Source organism: Sciurus vulgaris (assembly GCF_902686455.1).
Source record: "Sciurus vulgaris genome assembly, chromosome: 14".
Taxonomy (NCBI): domain Eukaryota; kingdom Metazoa; phylum Chordata; class Mammalia; order Rodentia; family Sciuridae; genus Sciurus; species Sciurus vulgaris.
Genome location: NC_136475.1, coordinates 79,110,425 through 79,134,723, shown reverse-complemented (window position 1 = coordinate 79,134,723; position 24,299 = coordinate 79,110,425). Strand labels below are relative to the sequence as shown.

The window sequence follows — 24,299 nt, the reverse complement described above, 5'->3', positions numbered from 1 at the left end:
TGCATATAAACGTCATCTGCTTCAAGAGAGTCTTTACAGCCTGCAGCCTACAAAGAGCTTCCCTTCCTTATTTCCCCCTTGGGTCTATTTTCAGATTATTCTTAAAAATTCTAATCTATTATTTCTAAGTATCTGAGGCATGATGAAAAGGCTATATGGCATGTCCTCAGCCCTTTTAAAATTTATAACAGCTAATAAAAATTAATTTTGAGAAAGTTAGCTCTTGAGATGTATTCTTTTTAAAAAGACTTCAGAATAACTGCTTTAAAAAGTGAAAAATTAGAGAATTGCTAAACTCTAGGTTAACTGGTAAAGCTATAATATTGACTTATTATGAGAAAAATATGATTCATGTAATTTGTTAATCTTCCAAAATTAAAGAGTATTAGCTCTCTGACAGAAAAATATAACTAGGAACAATAAAATATAATTGGTTCACACATGACTTTGTAAACATGCCTATAAATTACAAAACCCCTTAACATACAAAAAGAAGCCACTACTACTCCAACTGGTTCAACCATAGCCAAGGCAGGAGCTATCGGGAGTGTGGTAGTATCTTGTACTGAATAGCAAACAGTTTCAGCTTCCCTTTCAGGAAAGAGAGAAGAAAAGATTTGTTGGAATTCAACCTCAATAGAATGACATTCCTATGCCACAAGAGCCAAAATAACATTTATGATTCTATATACAACAACCCTGGGGACGAGGGGCACCCTTGAAGTTCAAACAATTGGTACATTACATGCTGGTAATTAGAACTGAAAAGCTGTGAACACATATAGGTAAAAACAAAGTTTGAGGACAAACTTTGCTCCTGATTGAGTTGTCACATCAATCTGGCCTAAGTGGGAAGCACTCGGTTGAGGGGCAAGGGATTAGCACTCTTCACAGCATGTACAACAGGGAAATAAAACGGTTCATATTTTCATTTTCCTCAAGCAATTTGTTAAGAGTCTTACTACTTTACATGATAATTAAAAGTAACATATTACTTACAAGTGAGGAGTGAACAAATAATAAAGTTCATACACGGCAGGAGTGTGAAGCAGTAAAAATTCGTACACGGCAGGAGTGTGAAGCAGTAAAGGAACCTTGAAGAGCAGTTTAGCAACACCTAGGAAAACTGAAAGACCCACATTTCCATTGTCCCAGGATCCCATTCCTGAAAACATGCCCTAGGAAAACCCTTTATACTGCACAAGAAGACCTGTCTCAGAAAATCCATTTGGAAAAACAGAAAATTAAACCCAAGGCAACAGAAAAATGTTTGAGATATTCAAGAAATGAATTCCATATGGCATTTAAAATAACCATATCAACACAGGAGCGCATTCTAAAAACAAAGTGGGTAAAAGAAGTTGCAGGACACATGCACTATGATGCTATTCTGATGAAGTTTAAAAATATGAGGCACAACACTGTAGACTGCTAGTGGTCACATACACAAGCAGGATAAATAAAAAGTGCAAAAATATGAATAAAATTTACCAAATTCAAAACAGAAGTTCAACTCTGAAAAGAGAGGCAAATGGGTTTGCAGGATACATAGGGACTTCAGTTTTTTCTGTACTGTTTTATTCCTTTAACAAATGTATCAAAGGCTGGGCATGGTGGTGCACACCTATAATCCCAAAGGCTCAGGAGGCTAAGGCAGGAGGATCACAAGTTCAAAGCCAGCCTCAGTAAAAGTGAGGCACTAAGCAATTCAGTGAGACCCTATTTCTAAATAAAATACCAAACAAGGCTGGAGATGTGGCTTAGTGGCCAAGTGCCCCCGAGTTCAATCCCTGGTACACACCCCACCCTACCCCCCCCCCAAAAAAAAAAAAATATATATATAGCTAGGTGTGGTGGCACACGCCTGTAATCCCAGCAACATGGGAGGCTAAGGCCAAAGGATCACAATTTTGAGGTCAGCCTCGGCATCTTAGTGAGACACTGTATTAAACAAACAAAAAAAGATTGGGGATGTAACTCTGTGATAACAAACTATGAAAATCCAATATGCCCTTTTCTCTGTGCTTAAAATATTTTATTGTAAGATATTACCTATTACTTGCTAGTTCAGAAAAGGACAACTCAGACATTTGGGGGAAAGAAATTAAACCAATACTTACTTAAGATTTTACAGCACTGAAAAAAATCAAACAGCACAGTAACATAATATTTAAGTAGTATACCTATTCCAGTTTCCTATGCATAAATAAGAAAAATGATTAACACATACAATATCAAATATAAAAAAATAAGATTACACTACACAGGATAGACACTGATATACCACTTGCTTTCTCATTCAATAATACAATACAGGCCAGGAGCAGCAGCATATGCCTCTAGTTCCAGCACTTGGGAAGATGAAGCAGGAGGATCACCTGAGGCCAGCATGGGCAGTATAGCTCAGTGGTAGAGCATCTGCCTAGCATGGGCTGGGTCCTAAGTTCCATCCCAGCACCACACACACAAAATACATTACAGATCTATTATGGATTTCTGCACAGAATTCCATAGCATGTGTGTAACACAGTAAAAATTTTTTATATGTGTGACACTGGGGATAGAACCCAGGGCATTCTACCACTAAGGTACCAGTGCTGGTTTCAAACTTGTGATCCTTCTGCCTTAGCCTCCCAAGTTGCTGGGATTACAAGCATGCACCAATGTACCCAGTTGTACCTTAATTAATTTAACATTTCTCTACTGATGGATATTTTGAATCTCCTCCCTCTAGCTATTACAAATAATGATGATTTGATACCTTCATTCAAAAATCCTAGAATACTTGGTGCAAATGTTTTTCCTGAAACAACTCATATGGAGAATTGTGTCAAAGGTTATATACAATTTAAATTTTAACCTTTATATGCACCAATTCACACTCCTATCAAGAATCTTCAAAAAGTCTTGTCGGAGAAGCCACAGAATGGAAAAAGAAAAAAAAAAAAAAAAAAAAAAAACTTTGCTAACTAGTCTTCTGACAGATGATTAACATTTAGAATATATAAAGAGCTCAAAAAACTTTATACCAAAAAATAAAATAACCCAATTAATAAATGGGCAAATAAACTAAACAGACACTTCTCAAAAAAAGAAATACAAATGGCCAACAAATACATGAAAATATGTTCAACATCATTAGCAATTAGGGAAATGCAAACCAAAAGTATGTTGAGATTTAATCTCAGTCACCAAAAATACAAATAATAATAAATGCTGGAGAGAATATGGAGAAAAAGAAACACTTTACACTGTTGGTGGGACCGTAAATTAGTATTACTACTATGGAATCAGTATGGAGGCTCCTTAAAAGACTAGGCAGGAGCCACCATAAGACCCCACCGTACCACTTCTCAGTGTTTTCCCTGAAGAATTAAAGTCATCTTACTAAGTGATACATGCACACCTGTGTTTACAGCAGCACAGTTCACAACAGCAAAACCGTGGAACCAGCCTCGGTGTCTGGAGACAGACGAAAGGATAAAGAAAATGTGATACATTACACAATGGAGTTTTGTTCAGCCATAAAGAAAAATGAAATTATGTCATTTGCAGAAAAATGGTTGGAACTAACATCATGTTAAGTGAAATAAATTAAACTCAGAAGGTTAAGGGTGGTATGATTTCTCTCATATGTGGAAGCTAGACAGGAAAAAGGGAAACACAGATGGGGTGCATCTCCTAAAAATCAAAGGGAGATCAGAAAAGAAAAGGGACTGTGGGGTGAGAGGTGGCGAGTGATATTGGCCAAATTATACTGTGTATTGTATGCATGTATGAACATGTAACAACAAATCCCAGCATTATGTACAACAATAATGCACCCATAAAAAAACTGGGGGAGAGTCGTCTTCTCTACACCTTTGCCAAAATTGAATATTATCAATCACTTGTATTTTTTTCAGAGGGGTGTACAAAATATAAATATTTTCATGATCACAAATAATTTAAAACTGAACAAATGAGAAATGCCAACTTTCATAAATGTTCTTTCATAAAATTGAATGTAATATCAGATAATTGGTATATAAAGGCTAATGGCACACAAAGGATTAATGAGCTAAAGGAATATATAGACAGATGAACAGGTCAGATAGAGATGATTCCAGTAAGGCGATAAGTGTGTTGAAAGAGGCATTCGGGGTGTTAGAGCAAACCATGAAAAGTCATCAACCAGCTTGGAGCATCCGGAAAAGAAGTGCCTGCTGAGCTAATTCTTAAAGAATATACAGGGCTTGGCTGGGGAAGGATAGGAGGATGGAGAGGAGAGGACAGAAGACAAAGGCAGCTAGAATGGCAGATTCGAAAACATAAAAGAAAGAAAATACAGTATGTCAGGTAACTACAAAGAGTTCATAATGTTTAGTATTGCCTGTGAGTGGAAGATACAAATAAAAGTTCCAGACCAAAGACACGAGTGTAAAAGCTTTCAAAACGTTCCTCTGCAAGATAAAACTTCAGTGTGGTGTCAGTCCTCTGTGTTGTGGAGGTGCTTCTCGCCCACGCTGGGCAGGCAGTGTTCTGGAGCCCTTGCACTCACGGGTTACACAGCAGGAGAGAACCAGGCAGCAGAGTGACCAGTACTGCAGGTCTGGCAAAGACAAAGCCAGTTGAAACAGAAAGGAGCAGAGTACACAAGTCCTCCGGAAGTGGCCACAGGCAGGCACTGTCTCAGGACGGCACGGCTGCTGGGTGGGCAGGAAGCTGCAGGCGCCCAGGTGCGTCTGCACACAAATACATGCTCCAGGGCTGCAGAACCAACACAGAAACTCGTCTGGCTGGGGCCGTCGACTGTATGACTACACCAGAGCACACAGTCTCCCCAAAGCTGTGACAAACACTGCCACGAGTTCAAGGGACTGAGATGGCAGTCAAGCGATATCAACGTGGTGCACCAAAAGCCAGCAACAGAAGCACCTTCACTAACAGTCAGCACCACTCCGACAGTGTTTCCCAGTCCTGTCCAAATATAAGAAAATTCCTGGACATTTGTTTAAAAACAAAACAAAGCAGACTCCTCTGCCTCAACCCAGACCTACCAGGTTAAGACCCCAGGAGTGGGCCTGGTACTCTGTATATTTAACAAACAGTCCAGAAGAGTCTTCTCTAGTACTGTCAGAAGCACTGCTTTCGAAGTTCTTGTCAATACAAAGAAGTGAAAATAGAGATATAACTATCAGAGAACAATTCAGTTATTGTTTCTGAGAAGTGATATATTTAGCCACTTAGAAGTCCTAGAAAATGAACTAGAAAATTACTGGAACTCTGTATTGGCAGACAGTGAGTGAGACTTCAAGATGGAGAGTCCAGCAAGTCAGTGAATGAGATGTAACTTAGACAACAAGCAGGGACTGGAATTAAGAACTGAAGACACTTGTCAGTGCCTAGGTCAGGGTGGGGGGCCTCTAATATCTGGAACTGTGTGCAAACATTCAGGGGGGAGGTGCTGTAAGAGAAGAGAAGTCAGCTCAGGAGGGAGGACTAGGGAGCACAGCAGCTGGTTCATCAAAGGTGACTGAAAGGCCTCATGAATAAGTAACCTGTGAAGGTTTCATAATTGAAAATTTTATTCACTAAATGGTGATAAAGTGTAATAAATATAAATACACGTTTATTCAATTTATTTAGAGAAAGAAAGAGTTCTGCCCTAAATCTGTAACTACAGATCTCAGAAAGCACTAGGCAATAATCACTGAAGTATTTGAGAAAGTGTAGAGACAAAGCAATTCAAATGAATGGGTCACATAAGACCCCCTGATCTTCCTCACACATGGAAGGAGGGTATAGGCCCTCCAGTTCAGCTCTGATGACCACCTGTGAGAGTAAAAGAAGATCTAACATTGAAGAAAGGGTTGTGGGTGAGTGCTGACAGCTAGAGGAAATTGCTCATCTGAAGAACTGTTTGGTTTCAGCCACACTTCCCTGCAATGGCTAAACCTCCCTGTCATCTCTTTGCTCTAAGAATAAGCAGGCTACAATTGATTTAAAAAAAAAAAAAAAAAAAAAAAAAAAGCTTTATTGTTTCATAAAGAACACACCAATTCTTTCTTTGATAAGCATCCATCTTTTGAAACAGCTGGGTCCGCTTCAAATATTCTGTTTTCAAACTCAGCACTTTTGCAGCTGTAAATGGGTTTTAAGAATAAACAGTAAAGGGGAAGGGGTTGTGGCTTAGTGGTAGAGTGCTTGCCTAGCATGTATGAGGCACTGGGTTCGATTTTCGGCACCACATGCAAATAAATGAATAAAATAAAGGTCAATCAACATCTAAAAAATATTAAAAAAAAAAAAAAAGAATAAATAGTAAAGCCAAACACCACAGTAGAATTGGGCAATGTTCAGAGGGTTGAAGGAGCAATATCTGAAACACTCCAAGCCATAAGTGTTGTCAGGAGACCTCTCGCCTACTTCCTCAGACAATGCAGAAAGCCAAACATTTCAGAGGAGGCCTTCGGTCCACAAAGCAGTCTCATCCCAGAAGACTTGTGCGTCCTCCCACGTGACCCATCTCCTACTAATGCTCAAGTTCCAAAACCATCCTGCTGGTCTGAGGACATACTGTATCTTTAATTCTAAAGGGTATCTATTTAGAACCTAAACCGCTGGATCACGTGGTAACCCGCCTCTCGGCCTGTCGAGAGTTCGCCAAGCCATTTCCCAATGTGGCTGCACAATTCGACACCAGCAGTGTATGAAGTCCGGTCTCCACAGCCTTGCCGATGCTCGTCACTGTCAGTCTTCATTATTTCAGTCACCTTGTGAGTGAACTGGCATCTCGCCGGGTTGTGGTCTGCATTTCCCTAATGACCAACTGGTCATCTCGAATGTTCTTTGGAGAAATGCGTATTCGGATCACACATCTGGCATTTCCACCAAGCTTACTTGCTGTTTTTAAATTGAGGTAAAAACACATAACAAGAAATCTACCATTGTGCCCATTTCTGAGCACATGGTTCAGTGGTGTTAGGATATTCACACTGTTGTGAAACAGATCTCTGGAACGTTTCCACCTTGCAAATCTGAAACTCTGCACCCATTAAGCAACCACTCCCTTACCTCCCCGCCTCCAGCCAATGGTGATTTCTCAGTCGCCATTCTCCTTTCCTTTTGCCCAGTTTCATATAGGGTCATTTGGGGGTTTCATAGTTGCTGCTGGGTTTCAAGAGATCTTTATAATTCTGGATACAAGTCCCTTTAATGTGCAAATACGACTTGCAAATATTTTCTTTCTCCTCTTCAGTGTATTTTTTGGGGAAGGGGCAGTTACTGGGGATTGAACCAGGAGCGCTTTATCACTGAGTTACTACATCCCAGTCTTTTAAAAAAATGTATTTACCTAGGTTGCCCAGTCTTGTCCCAAACCTTCGATACTCCTGTCTCAGCCTCCAGAGGACTGCACCTTGCACACCTTGCCATCCTTTTCACTTCCTTAATGGCATCTTTTGAAACACTAAAATTTGTATTTATTTTTAATTTTATTTATTTTTATTTTTTGTACTGAGGATTGAACCCAGGGTGCTTTACCACTGAGCAAATACCAAGACCTTTTTAAATTTTGAGACAGGATCTCACTAAATTGTTGAGGCTGGCCTCAACCTTGTGATCCTCCTGTCAGAACCTCCCAAAGTCGCTGGAATTACAGGCATGCACCATCGTGCCTGGCTCTGAAGTTTTTAATTTTGACAAAGTCCAACATATCTGTTTTTCTTTTGTTTTCTGTACTCCTGGTGTCCTATCTGAGATGTCATTGTACAACCCAAGTCTTGAGGAATTTTAACTGTTTTCTTCCAAAGATTTATGTAGTTTGAGCTCTTATACTTGGGGTTCTGTGATCCATTTTTAGTTAATGTTTTATGTTGTATATGAAAGAGGTCCAAATTCATTCTTTTGCCTGCAGATACCCAGTTGTCCCAATGCCATATGTTATGAAGATGATTCTTAGCCCAACCGAGTCGTGTACACCTATGAAGGCTAAGGCAGGAGAATCACAAGTCAGAGGCCAACCTCAGCAACTTAGCAAGACCCTGTCTCAAAAGAAAAGAAAAAAAATTGGCAATAAATGTAAGGATTTGTTTCTGGACTCTCCATTCTACTCCATTAATCTACATTGCTTTGAATACCATTTCTCTGAGTAAATTTGAAATCTGAAAGTGTGAGCCCCCCAACTTTGTTCTTTTTCAAGTTTGTTTTGGGAATTTGGGGTCCCTTATACTTTCACATGGTCATACAAAAAGAGCAACTAAGATTTTCATAGGGATTACAATGAATCTGTAGCTTACTTTGAAGAGTACTGACATCTTCACAGTATCAAGACTTCCAACTCATGATCATAGCCCATGATCTCCTTAGGCCTTCTTTATTTTCCTTCAGTTTTGGTAGTTTTCAGTGTGTAATCTAATACTTCTTTGGTTAACTTTATTCCTATTTTGTTCTTCTTGATGCTGCTATAAATGAAAATTTCTTCTTAGTTTCATTTTCAGATTATTCATTGTTAAGTGTAAAGGAACAACTGGGTTTTGTACATTGACCTTATATCTTGCAACCTTGCTAAACTTATTACTTCTAACAGTTTTTTGTATGTGTTCCTTAGGATTTTCTATATAGGAGACCACGTCATCCACAGACAGAGGTAGTCTTATTTCTTTGTTTCTGATATGGATGCTTTTTATTTCCTTTTCTTGATCAACTGCCCTGACTAGGACCTCCTGCATAATATTAAAAAAAGTGACAAAAGTAGACATCCTTGTCTTATCCTGATCTTAGAGGGAGAGCTTTTAGTCTCTCACCATTAATTATGATGTTCATTGTAGGGTTTTTGTAGGTATTCTTTATTAGGTTGAGGAAGTTCCTTCCTTCCTTCCTGTCCATCTATCACTCATCTAATTAGGCAGGGTCTCATTAGGTTGCCCAGACTGGCCTTGAATTTGTGTTCTTCCTGCCTCAGCCTCCTGAGTAATTGGGATTATAGGTACATGCCACAATGCCTCACTGAGAAATTTCCTTTTATTCCTAGCTAGCTTGTTGCTTTTTTTTTTTTTTTTAATCATGAAAGGGTACTGAGTTTTGCCAGACTCCTTTTCCACATTTATTGAGGTGATCATGTGTTTTTTTGTTCTTTATTCAATGAATAGTGTATTAAACTGATTTTTGCCTATTGAACCAACTTATATTCCTGGGACTATTCCTACTTGATCATGTTATATAATACTTTTTATATGTTGATTAATTTAATTTGCTAATATTTAGTTGAAGATGTTTGCATTTAAATTCATAAAACAATATTAATCTGTAGTTTTCTTTAGGTATCCTTTTTTCAGTTTAGGTAATACTAGCCTTACAGAAAGAGTTGGAAAGTTCTATTCTCATCTATTTTGGGAAATTTGTGACAGTCTGATATTAATTCTTTAACTGTTCAGTAGAATTCACCAACAAAGCTACCTAGGCCTGGCCTTTTGGGAGGGCAGGGAGATTTTTGATTACTAACTCCATCTCTTTATGTGTTATAGATCTGTTCAGATTCTATTTTCCTGATTCAATGAAAGCAATCTGTTGATTACTGTAGCTTTGGTAGCTAGTCATCTTTCTGTTATATCACTATATTTTACTTTTCTCCATAGAACTTATCACTTGATATCTTCTTAGTTCATTTAGAACTTTTTTAAAAATATGTTTTTATCCAACTATTCTTTTTTCAGTGTGAGCTCCCTGAAGGGCAGGCTTTGTTCCAGCTTATTCTAGGTAACCCCACACCTAGAACAGTGCCTACTACATGGCAGGTGCCTAGTGAGAATCTATTAAATGAGCACATGAACCAATGAGTAAACCTGGACACACAAAGTCAGGGGAGCGCCTGTCTAATGGCTGTTTACTCTGTGATAAGAAAGGAAGTCATCTACTGAAAGAGGAAGAGAAGTGGGGGCAGATGCTTAAAAATAATGGTTATTTCAATTGATCACTGCAAAAACAGGGACAGCAAGGTGATGAGAGAACTGTAATAGGATCATAATGCTGAGGGGCAACTGAAGCAAGTGATCATGAATGTATGTTAATATTAATCTGCCCTATTAATGATTTTCTTCATAAATACTTGAGAAAGAATCTGACAGAAAGAGAGATTTAAAAAACTCACCATATAAGAACAAATGGTCATATATAAAATGGAAAAGGAGAAAGGTATCAGCACACACCTATAATCCCAGCAACTTGGGAGGCTGAAGTAGGAAGAGCACAAGTTTGAGGCCAGCCTTGGCAATTCAGCGAGGCCCTGTCCCAAAATTAAAAAAAAAAAAAAAAAAAGTGGGGGTGCTGGGGATGTAGCTCAATGGTAGAGTACCCCTGGGTTGAATTTCCCAGTACCCCAAAAGAAAAAGGGAAAAAAAAGGGGAAGAAGACAGAAAGAAAGCAGTTAATGGTTTCAAAACTGGAAGATGATTAAAGGATAAAATGAGAAGTTGAACAAATCAGATAGAATGATAACAGGTTGTCAACAGAAAACAAGATTCTCAATCAGTGATTCTGGTAGTGGAGCAGTCAGAACTGGTGAAAATGTCCAGGGTGTAACTAGGAGCAAAGGTCTGAGGTTCAGTGGAGGAGATCATGAGAACTGAGGAAGTAGAGAAAGTGCATGGCCACAGTGTTAAGACTGCAGACACTGAAATCACCACAGATGACCATCATGAATCTGGTACCAACCCATCTGATCCACGGAGAGAATAGTCAAGACCAGAACATTAGGAGATAACTGCAATTAGGAAAGGAGGGTAACAACTAATGACACAAGCCTTAGAGAAGTATCTTGCTTGCTTTTTCTTTTTAACTTTTATTTTAACTGGGAGATTCATGATATATTGTAGAAGTAGTAAGTTGGAAAACATAACCAAGGTGACTAGGGTAGGCAGCACTCTAAATTAACCCTCAGTGACACTGATCCTTGTATAGTGGCTTCACCTTTGAGTGTGGGTGGAGCCTGTAAACATGATAAGCTATTCCAAGCCCTTTGATTATGTTACATTACATGGCAAAAGGGGGAGTACCCTGGGTGGGCCTGGTCTGGCCAGCTGCATCCATTAAAAGAGCATTTCTCTGGCTGGCTGCAAAAGAGAAAACCTGAGAGACCACTCCTGCCTGGAAGAAAGCAAATGTTCAAACTGTGAACTGCCTATGGAAGCCACATGGCAGGGGACTACAAGAGGCCTCTGAGAGCTGAGAGTCATTCTCTTGGCACCACAGTTGGGGGTGGGCGGGGGGTCCTGTTGATTTCAGCTCAGTGAGAACTGGTGCAGAAAGCGAATCCAGTAGTGCCACACCTGGCCTTCTGACTTACTGAAATGAGGTGGTAAATTCCCTTTGTTTTAAGCTACTAAACCTGTAGTAACTTCTTATGCAGCAATAGAACACTCAAGCAGTAGATCTAAGGCCAGCTGACTCAAGATGACCCTGGTGGGTGCGATGTGGTCCCTGCATGATCAGCAGCACCCTTTACTCTCAACAGGATCCATTTCACTTGGTAAATTACCCGGTCCTCTTAACAACAGTTTCTCCTTTCAGCCCCCCAATACCCAAGTGGGCAGGAGAGAATAAACAGCCTCAAAGGCAAGGACGCAGGGGAGTGGAGCTCTTAGAGGGGACCAAAGTTCAGCTCAGACTCGGTGAAAAGCAGCCTGCTGACCAAGGAGCTTGAGGAGGAGGATGGAGGAAGCAGTCGGAGCTGGGAACGTTGGTGCCCACAGGACTGAGAGGTCAAGCAGCCACCCCAACGTGGCCTGAGGAGATGGAGCAGGAGCCACAGCTGCCTGGCCTCAGCAGTTTCTGTGAGGGAAGCTGAGCACTGGGCTAAAGGACCTGACTTTGCAGATTTTGTTTTCAATTTCTCTGTCCTACCTCCTGCTTGCTACAAGTGGGGACATTGTCTTATCTCTAAAAACAGAATCCTCCTTCCCAGCTTTGTGCTATGTACAAAGTAGCTATTTAATTATGACACATGACTACTTAAAACTGGACAGAAGCATAGCTGAGGAGCACACCTTTCTCTCACTGAGTATATATTATCTTTTATAATTTGAGAGCTACAAGGAGACAGATGCTAGTCATGAGAAAGTTAAACACCCCCTCTGAAAGGAGCAGTCAACAATCAGCTGTGCCAGGTCGATAACAACATAATTTCACACTCCCACTCATTACAACAAATAATTTAATTTTGTTATCATTCATTCCCCAAAAAACTATACTGAACATAAAGGAAATGCTCATTAACATTTATTTAAAAAATAAGGCAATCATATTTGTTTAACAGAGCACTTCCTCGTTTGTAGCAGATTCTGAAGCCTGGATAAGTAACATGCTTCAGAGGTGGAGTGTGCCATCTGCTGGGAGGAAAGAGGAAATTCTTCTGTCATCACCCGATTACGTAACTACCTACTGAGGCACTCCACCAAGGAACTGCTGTGTCACAAGAGCTGTTTATAAATAAACACGTACATACACACACTTCATGCATGAGGAAACTAAACGGAATCGGTCAGCTTCATCTTGGTAAAGAGGTCTGAGTGACAGGGAATGAGGGGCAGGCTGTGTCTGGGGCCCCTCTTGCTCATCCAGAAAGGCTTAAGAATTTCAGCTTGGGAAGGGGAAACAGTTCTGGAGATGGACGGTGGCAAGGGCTGTGCCACAGCAAGGGCTTAATGCCACTGGACTGTACACCTAAAAAAGGCTAAAGGGTAAATGTCATGTTACGTATATTTTACCCATAAGAAAACAAAGAGACAAAGAGAATGTGTGAGGGGAGAGGAGCGGAGGGAGAGGGAAGAAAGAAAAGCCTGGCTAAGAGTGGGTCACCAAAGTCCAGACGAAGGAAAGTGAAGATCAGGGTTAAAGCTCAATTAACAGTGATTTAGAAAAGAAAATGGGCCGGGGTTGTGGCTCAGTGGCAGAGCGCTCACCCGGCGCTCATGAGGCCCTGGGCTAGATCCTCAGCACCACAAAAAAATAAAATAAAGGTCTGCGTCCACCTACAACTAAAAATATATATGTATAAATTATATAAATTTATACTATATGAAATATTTTTGTATACATATATATACACATATATATACAAATTTTAAAAATAGTAGCCAGGTGTGGTGGCGCACGCCTGTAATCCCAGTGGCTCAGGAGGCTGAGGCAGGAGGATCATGAGTTCAAAGCCGGTCTCAGCAACAGTGAGGCGCTAAACAACTCAGTGAGACCCTGTGTCTAATAAAATACAAAAAAATAGGGGATGTGGCTGGGGATGTGGCTCAGTGGCCAAGTGCTCCTGAGTTCAATTCCTAGTACCAAAAATTGAAGGAAAAAAATTAATTAAAAAAACCTGGGGGTCGGGGATTTAGCTCAGTGGCAGAGCACACACAAGGCCCTGAGTTCGGTCCTCAGCCCTGGAAAAAAAAAAGTCTAAAAAAAAATTTTAAAAACTGTATCTAAAAAATTTTACTTGAAAAATATTTCCCCAAATCAAAATCACTTAAAGTTAGGAATAAAGATCCTAGTTAATGCTAGGATTAGTTGTTTTAATAAAGGTCTGTTTGTTGTTGCTGTTTTGGGCACCAGGGACTGAACTCAGGGGCACTCCACCACTGAGCCACTTCCCCAGCCCTATTTTGTATTTTATTAAAGACAGGGTCTCACTGAGTTGCTTAGGGCCTCACTGTTGCTGAGACTGACTTTGAACTCGCCATCCTCCTGCCTCAGCCTCCAGATTATAGGCCGCTTTGCCCGTCCAAATAGAGGTCTGTTTTTAAAAGTATAATTAGTACAAAAAACGAAAACCTCTGTGGCCAAATGAACCACTTTCCTGGGAACCCTGCTGAGATGCAACGGCTTTATCCTGTGCGTGGCCGACTGTTTTCCAAACACATTGCGGCAAGAGAGAACTCCAGCAGCATGCGGTGCCACACAGGCTCCCCACAACATGGGCACCTCAAGGGGCAAGGTCCAGGACTCCTTCCCTGCTCTGGGCTGGAAACCACAGGGCACAGAAGCGACACTGAACACCTTCCGGTGAGGCAAGAGAGGCTGAGAGGCTCTGTCCGGGGCTCTGGCACCGCTGGCTCTCCAGATGCCTCTGCTGAGAGAAGCACACGGTCGGCTCCAGGCCACCCCACTAGCTGAGCTCTGCCTTCAATCACAGGGCAGCCAGGGGACACAGCAGTGAAGACACCTCCAGGCAATTCCAGGTGAGGCCCAAGACAGCATAGGACAGTCATATCAAGCCCTCTGTCCTGTCCAAGCTCCTGAGACCACATCCAAGTATCTCGACAACTAACACATCCCTCCAAGTTTTAACTAAAAACGGACAGCACTATCCCGGCCGCTCTCCTTCCAGGAGGGACATCTCTGCACCTCACTCACGCCTCTCCTCGACAGGCTGGTTGGTTTTAAAGAAAGAAGCGAACATGTCTAGCTCAGCCCCTTCCTCTGCTTCTCTTCTCAGGATCTGTGAACTCTGTGGAGAGCACCATTCTCTGCTCCCCAAACCCATAGCTTCAGGACTGACTCAGCTGAAAAGCCCAGCGGGGACGAGGGCTACTGCCAGGTCCACAGTCTCCTCACAGTTAAACCTCTTCTCAAACAGCCTGTCATCCCCTCATTCCTGACTGTAATCTTGGGTGGCAAAAAGTGAAGCTGGATTAGAGGGGCCCCCAAAATCCCATAAGAACTGTGTTCTTATTAGAAAGTGTTAGAGCAGGGCACAGTGGTACATGCCTGTAACCCCAGTGGCTCAGGAGGCCGAGGCAAGAGCATTGCAAGTTCAAAGCCAGTCTCAGCGACAGCAAGGCACTAAGCAACTCAGTGAGACCCTGTCTCTAAATACAAAAAAAAGGGCTGGGGATGTGGCTCAGTGGTCAAGAGCCCCTGAGCTCAATCCCCAATAACCACCCCCCTGACCCTGGTAAAGAAATAGCGTTAGAAATAGATATCCACTGGACAAACAGTCTAGACTTGCTGTCTTCATCTCCTGCCTGTCATTCTTTAACCCACTTTAGTCAGGTTTTTGTCCCAACTGGTCGATGAAAGCTGTTCTTAAGGCAATGATCCCCACGTTGTTGGACAAAGTCTCAGTTTTGTCTTCCTACTTACTATCAGAAGCATGTGACATGGTTAATGACTTTCTCCTAAAAACACTTCCTTCACTCGTTTTCCAAATACTACACTTTCCTGGTCTTCATCCCCCTCTCACTGGGCCCCAGGTCCTCTTCCAGATAATGTTAGAGAACTTAGCTCTTAGTCCTCTCCTCTTTTTTCTTCACTTCTTCACTCATTCACTTATCATCCAGTCTCATGACTAAAATACATGCCAATGACCCCCGAATTTGTATTTCCATCTCGGACTTTTCTCTTGAACTCTAGACTCATACACAATGGCCTACTCAACCACTCCCTACACACATCTAATTAGCAACTTAAATTCAACACGGCCGAAACTGAACCCTTGATCTTAAGAACTAAGCATGCTCTATCCACAGTCCTTCCCATCTCAGCCAAAGGCAATTCCATACTTCTAGCTGCTTAAATCTTGGTGTCTCCCTTGATTCCTTTCACAAGCCATATCCCACTCATTATGCTGATTTATAAAACATATCCTAAGTCAACCCTTTTTACCACCTCTATTGCTTCTACCCTGTGATGTTTTGTTTTAATTAACTACTATAGTCATTTTTCCTAAATGGTCTCTCTTTCCTTTTGCTATTTACTCTTTATATGGCATCAAACTGATAATTTTAAAACATAATCAAATCATTTTACTCTTTTACTCAAAATCCTATGAAGACTCCACATTTTTTGAGTGGAAATCTTTACAATAGCTAACAAGGTTCTGACCTCCTCTCCTGCAATCCTCCCCTGCTAGTCTACTCGGGTCTTGTGGGCTTCTTTACCTGCCCCAGGCCTGATGCTGAACACTTCCACTCTTTCCCAAGGTCTCCTGGCAGACACTTACATCTTTGCTCAAGTATCACTTTCCCAACAAGAAGGCCTACAAGACTTCTGTACTCAATTTATAACCTCCTCACTATCTATTCCTGATTTTTCTTCTTTGTTTCTTGCTCATATCAGAGTCCAAGGTAGATTGGCAGAAGGACTACACTCCATCCATTAGGTATCCAGCCTCCTTCCATTAAGGGTTCCTGACTCAGCTTGTTCTTTAGAGATCTTTCCATTTGGCCAACAGAGCAGGAGGATAAAAACAGAGAGGATGCAGAAGGCATACCTGCTTCAAATGCCTTGGCTGAGAAGAAATATGCATGTTACTTCCAAATAAATTCCACTGGTAAGACCCAGTCAAGTGGTCCCTATCTGACTGTAACGAAGATGGGTTATATAATCTGGTACATATCCAGAAAGAAAAGGAAACATGGGGATCCTAGTGAGTACTTCAATCACCAAGTATCTTTTTCCTCCCTTTTTTTATGCTTAAAGCACACTCAACTCCTCCCACACACCACACATGCTCAGAAAGAATACCCGGGGTCCATTCAGCTGGCATATCCAGGATATCTGAGCACAGCCTCTCTTCATCAGGACCATGTGCAACCCTTATATGTAATCCATGAACTGAGAAGGCAAGTAAACTGCACTTCCTTTCTTACTCTCAATAACAGCAGCAGAACAGGGGTTTCTTCCTCACCCAGTATCCTCCTTGGCCCTGTGGACTCTGGCATGCCCTCCTTTGGGTGATATGACCTCAACACACCAGTGGACCTGCCTGCCACAGCAAGTTCTGGGTTTTCCTAAAGTTGTTTTGCAGTTCAGAAAGTCAAGTCAGTCCAGGCATGGGGATTTTGTGCTAATATAATTCACTCAGACGCTTAATAGGCCTTTGATCTAATTGTTTCCCATCAGTTCCATGTGCCAGCAACCACAGTTCTTTCCTGGACACAATTCTCAAGCCTGATTTATTTCTTTGCCTCCACGCCTCTTGCTTTCAACTGACGGAAGCCACCTGGAGGCCATATGAAACAAGGTCCCAACTTTGGCTGCACAACAGAATCATTTGGGGAACTTTGAAAAACCAACTATGTCTAGGTTTCCTGGACCTCAGACCAATAAATCAGAAGCTGTATAGGTGAAACCAAGGTAATTTTGATGTGCAGCTGAGAAAAGAACCCATACCCTCAATCTGAGCTTCATCACAAGACTAGTCAGTCACCCTTCTCAATAGACAGAGTCTTCCAGGCCATCCTTACTCACAGCCCTCCTCAACTCCATCTCTCACTCCCTAAGTCTAGAAGTGGCCTGTTCTTCCTCTCACTGACCCAAGTGTCAGGACGTTCCCTATTCCCTGTCATTTTTCGCTGGCAAACTAGTCAATCTCTCCTAAACTCTTTCTCTTGAGACCTTGCTTAACGTTAATAGACTCTGATCCTTTCCAACATTTGACCTCGGCTCAGATGGTGCTGTTACCTTCCAGGTTATCACAGATGACAATTTTACCAAACTGGTTACCACTGTCTTTCCCCCCTCCATTATCGATTTGCCATCTGATTGCTAAGCCAATGCAATAAATTTTAAGGTTTTAACAGAACTACATTTCTTTTTTTTTTTTTTTTTTTTGGGGGGGGGGTACTAAGGATTGAATCCAAGGGTGCTTACCCACTTAGCCCCATCCCCAGCCCTTTTTATATTTTATTTAGAGACAGGGTCTTGATGAGTTGCTAAGTGCCTCACTAAGTTGCTGAGACTGGCTTTGAACTCACAATCCTCCTGCCTCAGCCTCCTGAGCAGCTGGGATCATAGGCGTGCACCACTACGCCCAGCTCAAAATTCCATTTCTGATACTATCATAGCAACAACTAAAACCTAGTGACAATACAAAGTTTTTATCATTCCCCTCTTGCAGTCAAGCAAGTTGGCAGATATTCTTTTCTACCGGTAATTTAAGCATCCAGTTTTCTATTATTTCTATTATGCCTTCAATCTCCCCTGGGTCCTACTTGAATTCTCCCAACTGAAGTATCAGAGAGGGTAGAGAAGACAACTGCTATTAACTGTCTAGTTCTGGGAAGACACATATCACCCTGCTTGCATTCCCCTGGTGAGGACTGTTCACACAGCCCTACTTAGGTAAGAGGGGTGGGTTAAGAAATGTAGCCTACATGCCCAGCAAGTGTAAGAAATAGTGGTGTTAGCAAGTCATAGTGGTCTCCTTCATGTTCTTTAAAACTTAAGCACACATCCATTAAAATCCAGAACTGATACATATCTGATATCAGCTTCAGAACTATGCCTGCTGATAATATCAGATTTTTCATAAAGTAGAACTCAGTCACTTACCTTTAAATAAATGTAAAACATTCCTTTTTGAAAGGGTTATAGATTGGCTAAAAAAAATCCAGAAGTTACTTATTCTCCTTATCTCAACATCAGAATGAAAATTTTCAGTAGAAACATGCCAGTGAACCCAATCACTGTAAAATGTAATAGAGCAAAAAGCCACCTCAGCGCAAAAAATTAGACTCTAAACAACAGTGGAAAATCATGCACACATCGATTAACACAGTGGGTACTTGTACTTCATACAAGGAAAAAGAAAAAAGTTGAAAACCTGAGTTCTCTTTACTCAACAAAAAAGAGAAATACTGGAGTTTCCCTCCTCTTTGTTTTTTTAAAGCCTTAAAAAAATGACCCTTCAATCAAATAATCAGCATTAGATTTCATGACACAATGAGATCCAGGGCAGGATGTTCAGTTTAACAAAAATTTATAGTTAATTATGATAGAAAACCTATCTAATAAAAAAAAAATCTCTAATGCTTTGTCTGAGACGCAAGAAAGAGACTTACGTATCTAAGTGGAATGAAGTTTATTTTACTTTTTTTCTTTAACTACTACCTGGCATGAGCTTATTTGCTTTTTCTTGGTTGAGTTTTAAGAAGACTAAAGTTGGGGGGGGGGGCGGTATTAAAGCTTTTTAATACCTGAAGTCCAGTAGGATGACCAGGTTAAAGATCCAGAATTTTATTTCTGACCCAATATATTGTTTTTGCAAACCAACCAAAACGAAAGAAGAAGTTTTAAAACGAAAGCTTGAGTAACTTTATGGAAAGACAAGTATAGCAATTTCAAAGCCCTAGAAATAAATCAAGAGACAGGAAGAATAACAATTGATGATTCACATGTTACATGATTTATAAACACCTCAGGAAAAACAGATATCAACCTCCACCCAAATTCTGATAATTTAAAAAATACTTTTGAAAATAAGGGCACAACATGGCATTGATTATAAAATATGATATTTCCCCCAACATAGGAGATTCCAAACTTTATTCATGCCACTTGCTTTATAACATGGGAACCCTACCACTGTAAAGAAAATGTGCTTGAAAAAAGAAGGTTAGGCCTACTGAAAACTTGAAAGAACAAGCACTGGGTAAACACCTGTGTACAATTCTAAAAGCAGAAGAAACTTTCATTGTGGAAAGGGAGTATCATAACATTTCATTTTACTGAATAAAAAGGACAATTTCAAATGTATTATCTCCACCTCCTGGAACACTTTAAATTTCTGCTTTTAAAATCAAGTGAGGTAGGGCTGGGGTTATGGCTCAGTGGTAGAGCGCTTGCCTACCATGTGTGAGGCACTGGGTTCGATTCTCAGCACCACATATAAATAAATAGAAATAAAGGTTCATCCATAACTAAAAAATATTTTTTAAAAAAATCAAGTGAGGGAGCCCAACTTTTCTGCAACCCAGCATCGCTGTGGAGCTACTTCCTTAGGCCATCCCTCACCCACTGGGGCGCCCTTCAGGACGCTGGCCTAGAGATGATGACGAGTGACAAGTGACAAGTTGCCCAGTCTGGGGACACAGACTGAAAGACAAAGCAGTTACCCAAGAGGAATGCTCCTTCATCTGGTGCTGGTTGCTGTGCGGACCGCTGGCGTGGCCACGCCAGAAGCAGTTCTGGCAGAGCTGGTAGTTGTGGCACTGCTGGCAGCGGTAGCGGAAGCCCATCATGCTCTCACAGCGGCAGTAGGAGCACTCCACGGGATGGAAGACTGCGGCCGGCAGGGTCGGGCAGCGAAGGGAGAGGAGGACAGACACGGTTCAACTGGAGGAGAGTCGACACGAGGAAACCACATCTAATACAGAAGCCAAGCTCAAGACAAAACTGGAACCAAAGCATCTCAACTGTCTGCTTTTTGTCAAGATAGTCCAGGGGAATGACAAAGAGCCAACAGAATTTATGCTAAAACTTAAAACCACACAATCTGGTAGTACCTCCAGACGGTATCAGTGTAGCCAATATTTATAATCCTAAGTAAAAATTTGGGGTTAATATGAAATGTATTCATAATTCTAATAATTTAGGTTAATACGAAATTATATAGGTATATTGGTATTAACAGATGCATAGTTATAATTTTGGTTGGACACATATGTCTCTGTGATATTCTTCTTTTCTCTTTGAAGCCAGTCAAGAGCCAGTGCTTGCTCACACTGGTGGAACCGGTGGGCAGGGAGAAAAGTGAGAACCAGGGAGGAAGATCGAGCCTCTGGTCAGTTACTGGTAAGATAATGACTGCTCAGGTTCTGGTGAAAGTATTATTTTGCTGAAGTGTATCACATAATTGTTACCTTCTTATATACTATACACCTGGATTCAGAGTCCAATATAAAAAGTGCAACTTTAGCTTAATAAATATTTATCCTTTTGTATAGTTAATTTCAAAACAGCAAAGGGCCCAAACCAAAAACAAAACAATCCTAGAAATACCATAACTTTATAATTTGCTTGCTACCATAAAAATTATTAAAACATATAGAAAATGTCAATGTAATGAGCAAGATGATTTATTTCTAGATATTTCAATGATTTCATAACATTTTTGTCTCCAAAGAAAAATAATATCACTAAGCACATAAGAATGCAATCAATGCATAATACCCCACACAATTACAGTTTTAGTGGTTGATACTGCATACATTCACACACAAAATCATAGTAAAATATCAATATGGCTAAAAATACATCTTGACAAATGAGGTTCCTTCTACTTCTCATAGCAGACACAAAATGATTTTATGAAAATGAACTGTATATGAAACTACTAAAACATGTAAGGCTATAAAAGCACTGCTCCTCAACGAACCAACAATACTCTGGGCAATTTAATCTCTATTCAAAAATTCTGTTAAAAGGTTAACTGTTTTCATCTAGTCAAGAGATTCTGGTCACCGGGCGTGGTGACACACTCCAGTAATCCCAGAAGCCTGGGAGGCTGAGGCAGCAGGATCAAGTTCAAAATCAGACTCATCAATTTAATGAGGCCCTAAGCCACTCAGCAAGACCCTATTACTAAATAAATTGTTAAAAAGGGCTGGGAATGTGGCCCAGTAGTTAGGCACCCCTGGGTTCAATCCCTGGTATCAAAAAAAAAAAAAAAAGATTCTGGTGTTTTAAGAAAATATTCCTAAATCTGAGACACATGTGAACTAAAGCTATTGTTGAGCAAAAGCTGAGAAGTTAGAAAGAACCTTATGGATAGAAGCAACAGGAAATAAAGAAACATATTCTTTATGTTTCTTTACTTTCTTTCTTTCTTTCTTTACTTTACTTTCTTCCTTTTCTTTCTACATAGGGGGCTGTTTTGTCTTGTAGTGCTGGGGATTGAACCCAGGGCCTTGTGCATGCAAAGCAAGCACTCTACCAACTGAGCTATATCCCCAGCCTGGGGACCCTGCTTTTTGAGGGCTTCTCAGCTCCTCCTCATTCTTTTTTGTGGAATGAAGAGAGCCAGGCAAGAGCCTGAAGAGAAGGGAAGCTGCACAGAAAGCTTCAGCCTTCCCTTTAACAAATCCCAACCATCTGAGTGTAGCCTGATGGCAAGATCAGAAAACACTGAGAATCTGTAAGAAAAGAGTACCATTTCAACTCAAAAGCAGTCAAGCCATGTTGACTGAGGACACAGAGGGGACGCTCAAGCTAGATGGTGAGGCCCAGTGGCAGCTATGTCACCCAGTGCTACACTGCATCTTAGTTATTTTCTTCAAATTATTCCAAAGTGATTACGGCTTTAGTGGATGACATTGCATACATCCACCTCTTTAGAGCTATGATTCTGCTAAACTAAAGAGGAAACAAAACGGAAGTCACAGGGCTGTGGCTCAGTGGTAGAGCGCTTGTCTCACACGTGCAAGGCACTAGGTTCGATCCTCAGCATGACATAAAAATAAATAAAAAAAGATATTGTGCCCACCTACAACTAAAATATTTTTAAATTAATTAATTAATTGATTGATTAAAAGGAAGTCATGGCAAGATCAAGGGTCAAGGGTCAACCATCATCTTTGATCCCAGGGTGAAAAGACCCAGTCTGAAGCACTGAGTCTCAGGATCTGGTATTACTACTTTTTGAAATCCAACCTGAGTAATGAGTCTTTCCCTCATTAAGGAATAATATTCCTCTACTGAATGCTAAAACCACAAATTCAAACAATGGCACGCCAGCAAACATCAATTATAATTTCCAATAAAAGCTAAGGATACTGTATGTATCAGTCCCTTATTCCCTAGAGCACAAGGAACTGAACAATAAAATTTCCACTCACCATTCTCGACATGGGCAAGCCTATGCATGAGAGGTAGCCAAACAAGGCACTGTGGGGGAGGGTCTGCCATCATTGTGTCCAAAAACATATTTAGCATTATCTTTTTCTGTAAAGAGAAGAAAAACAAATATACTTTCTATCTTTCAAATATTTCTAAACTCCAAGATTAAGTTAACAGGATTTTTCCAATCAACCATTAATAATCTGCATGTGAAACTATATAGCAAAGTAATATTCTGCATTACTAAAGTCACCATTGCCACTATATTACACATGACTACTATATATAATGTGTTTCCATATGCAGTATTTGAGTCCTAAAACAACTGTGTAAGATAAACAGGTCAGGTGTTACTATCTTCCTTTGACAGAGGAGAAAATAAAGAAGCAAAGCATTTAAATGACTGGTAATAACAGCCTTATCCAAATCACACACAGAGCTAAGATTAGAACTGCACATTCTTCCCATTGCTATTCCTGCTGTCCAGTCAGGGAGACACACATCACACACGATACGGATGTCTGGTTGCCTCCTAACTCCAGCATTCCCAACAGTGCCTGGTACTCAATAGGCATTTGATAAGTAATTGTTGAATAAATAATAAAGTAAGAAGCAAATATTCTTAGATACCATTTAACAACTCTCTCATTTACGGATGAGAAGCTCAGGGCAGTTATGTAACTTGACAGTCACAGAGACAATTGTGGTAAGGATGCAATCAAACCTAAATACCACATGCCCCTCACAGCACTCCCTCCAGCTCCCTCGCAAGACTGCACTTTTCTAACTTTATTGCTCTCAGACAGTAATCTTCCATTTTATGTGCGACACTGACATAATTATGTCCCACATGGAAAAAGAAAATCAGAAAACAGTCCAGAAGGATATGATAGTAGAATCGTAAGTTGTAGATAGAACAAATTCTCAACAATATTTCAAATTCATGAATTTTTTTTTCCTTTAAGCCACAAACCCCTTTCCAGCTCCAAAGGAAACAGAAAAAGGAGCTGCGATCAGTGCCATGCACTCAACATGGGGTCTGTTCCCATAACCTGGACACACAGGCGTCACACTCCACTGAGAAGAGCGCAGACCAAGGGTAACACAGTGGGCCTGCGCAGCCAAGGCCCTGTCCACACATGGCCCAGCACATGAGGTGGGGTGGGGTGAGGCCAAAAGGACACCAGAATTCCAACTCACTCGCTTCCAAGTAATTGTGTTCTCAGCCCCACCAACTGGCTGTTAAAAATGGATATTTATCAATAAAACTTCAAAATAATTTCTTGTGGTGGTGGGAGGAGTAGAAAAGAGAAATTGGTTAGAGCCAGCAAAATAACTTGGATAGTCATCACTAACGTATTTAACACAAAGTGAAAGGAAGGCGTGAAGGCACCATGGGGCTCAGTGAGGAGAGAGGGCGCCTGGACCGCCACAGGGCTGCCCACGACACCCGCCCACAATGGACCCCCTCAAGCCAAATGCGAGGCCACACATACTCCCTCCCTCCCGTGTCTTACGGCAACTGTGAGAGTCTGGACTCCAGAGCACGTAAATGAGAGTCATTCTTACTTCAGGAAAGAAGCTAGTGAGGAGGGAGTGGGAAAGGGAGGTAAAGCAGAAGGCAGAGCAGGAAGTACTGCTGAACACGGAGGAAAGATGCAACAAGCTGGGGAGTCAGACCCAGGGCCAGGCGAGCTGGTGGGGTGCAG

General features: G+C 41.0%; 1 protein-coding gene across 14 annotated transcripts in view; it reads right to left on the bottom strand.

The window, feature by feature from the left end:
* Positions 1-24,299, bottom strand: part of DTNB (dystrobrevin beta) — a 227,692-nt gene that overhangs the window by 115,861 nt on the left and 87,532 nt on the right. For all 14 annotated transcript variants that reach the window (XM_079111086.1, XM_079111076.1, XM_079111081.1 and 11 more), the window contains 2 exons: positions 22,590-22,695; positions 19,869-20,035 (listed from right to left, as the gene is read on the bottom strand). In XM_079111086.1, coding sequence (XP_078967212.1) covers positions 19,869-20,035; positions 22,590-22,695 — 273 coding nt within the window. The remainder of the gene's footprint in view (positions 1-19,868; positions 20,036-22,589; positions 22,696-24,299) is intronic.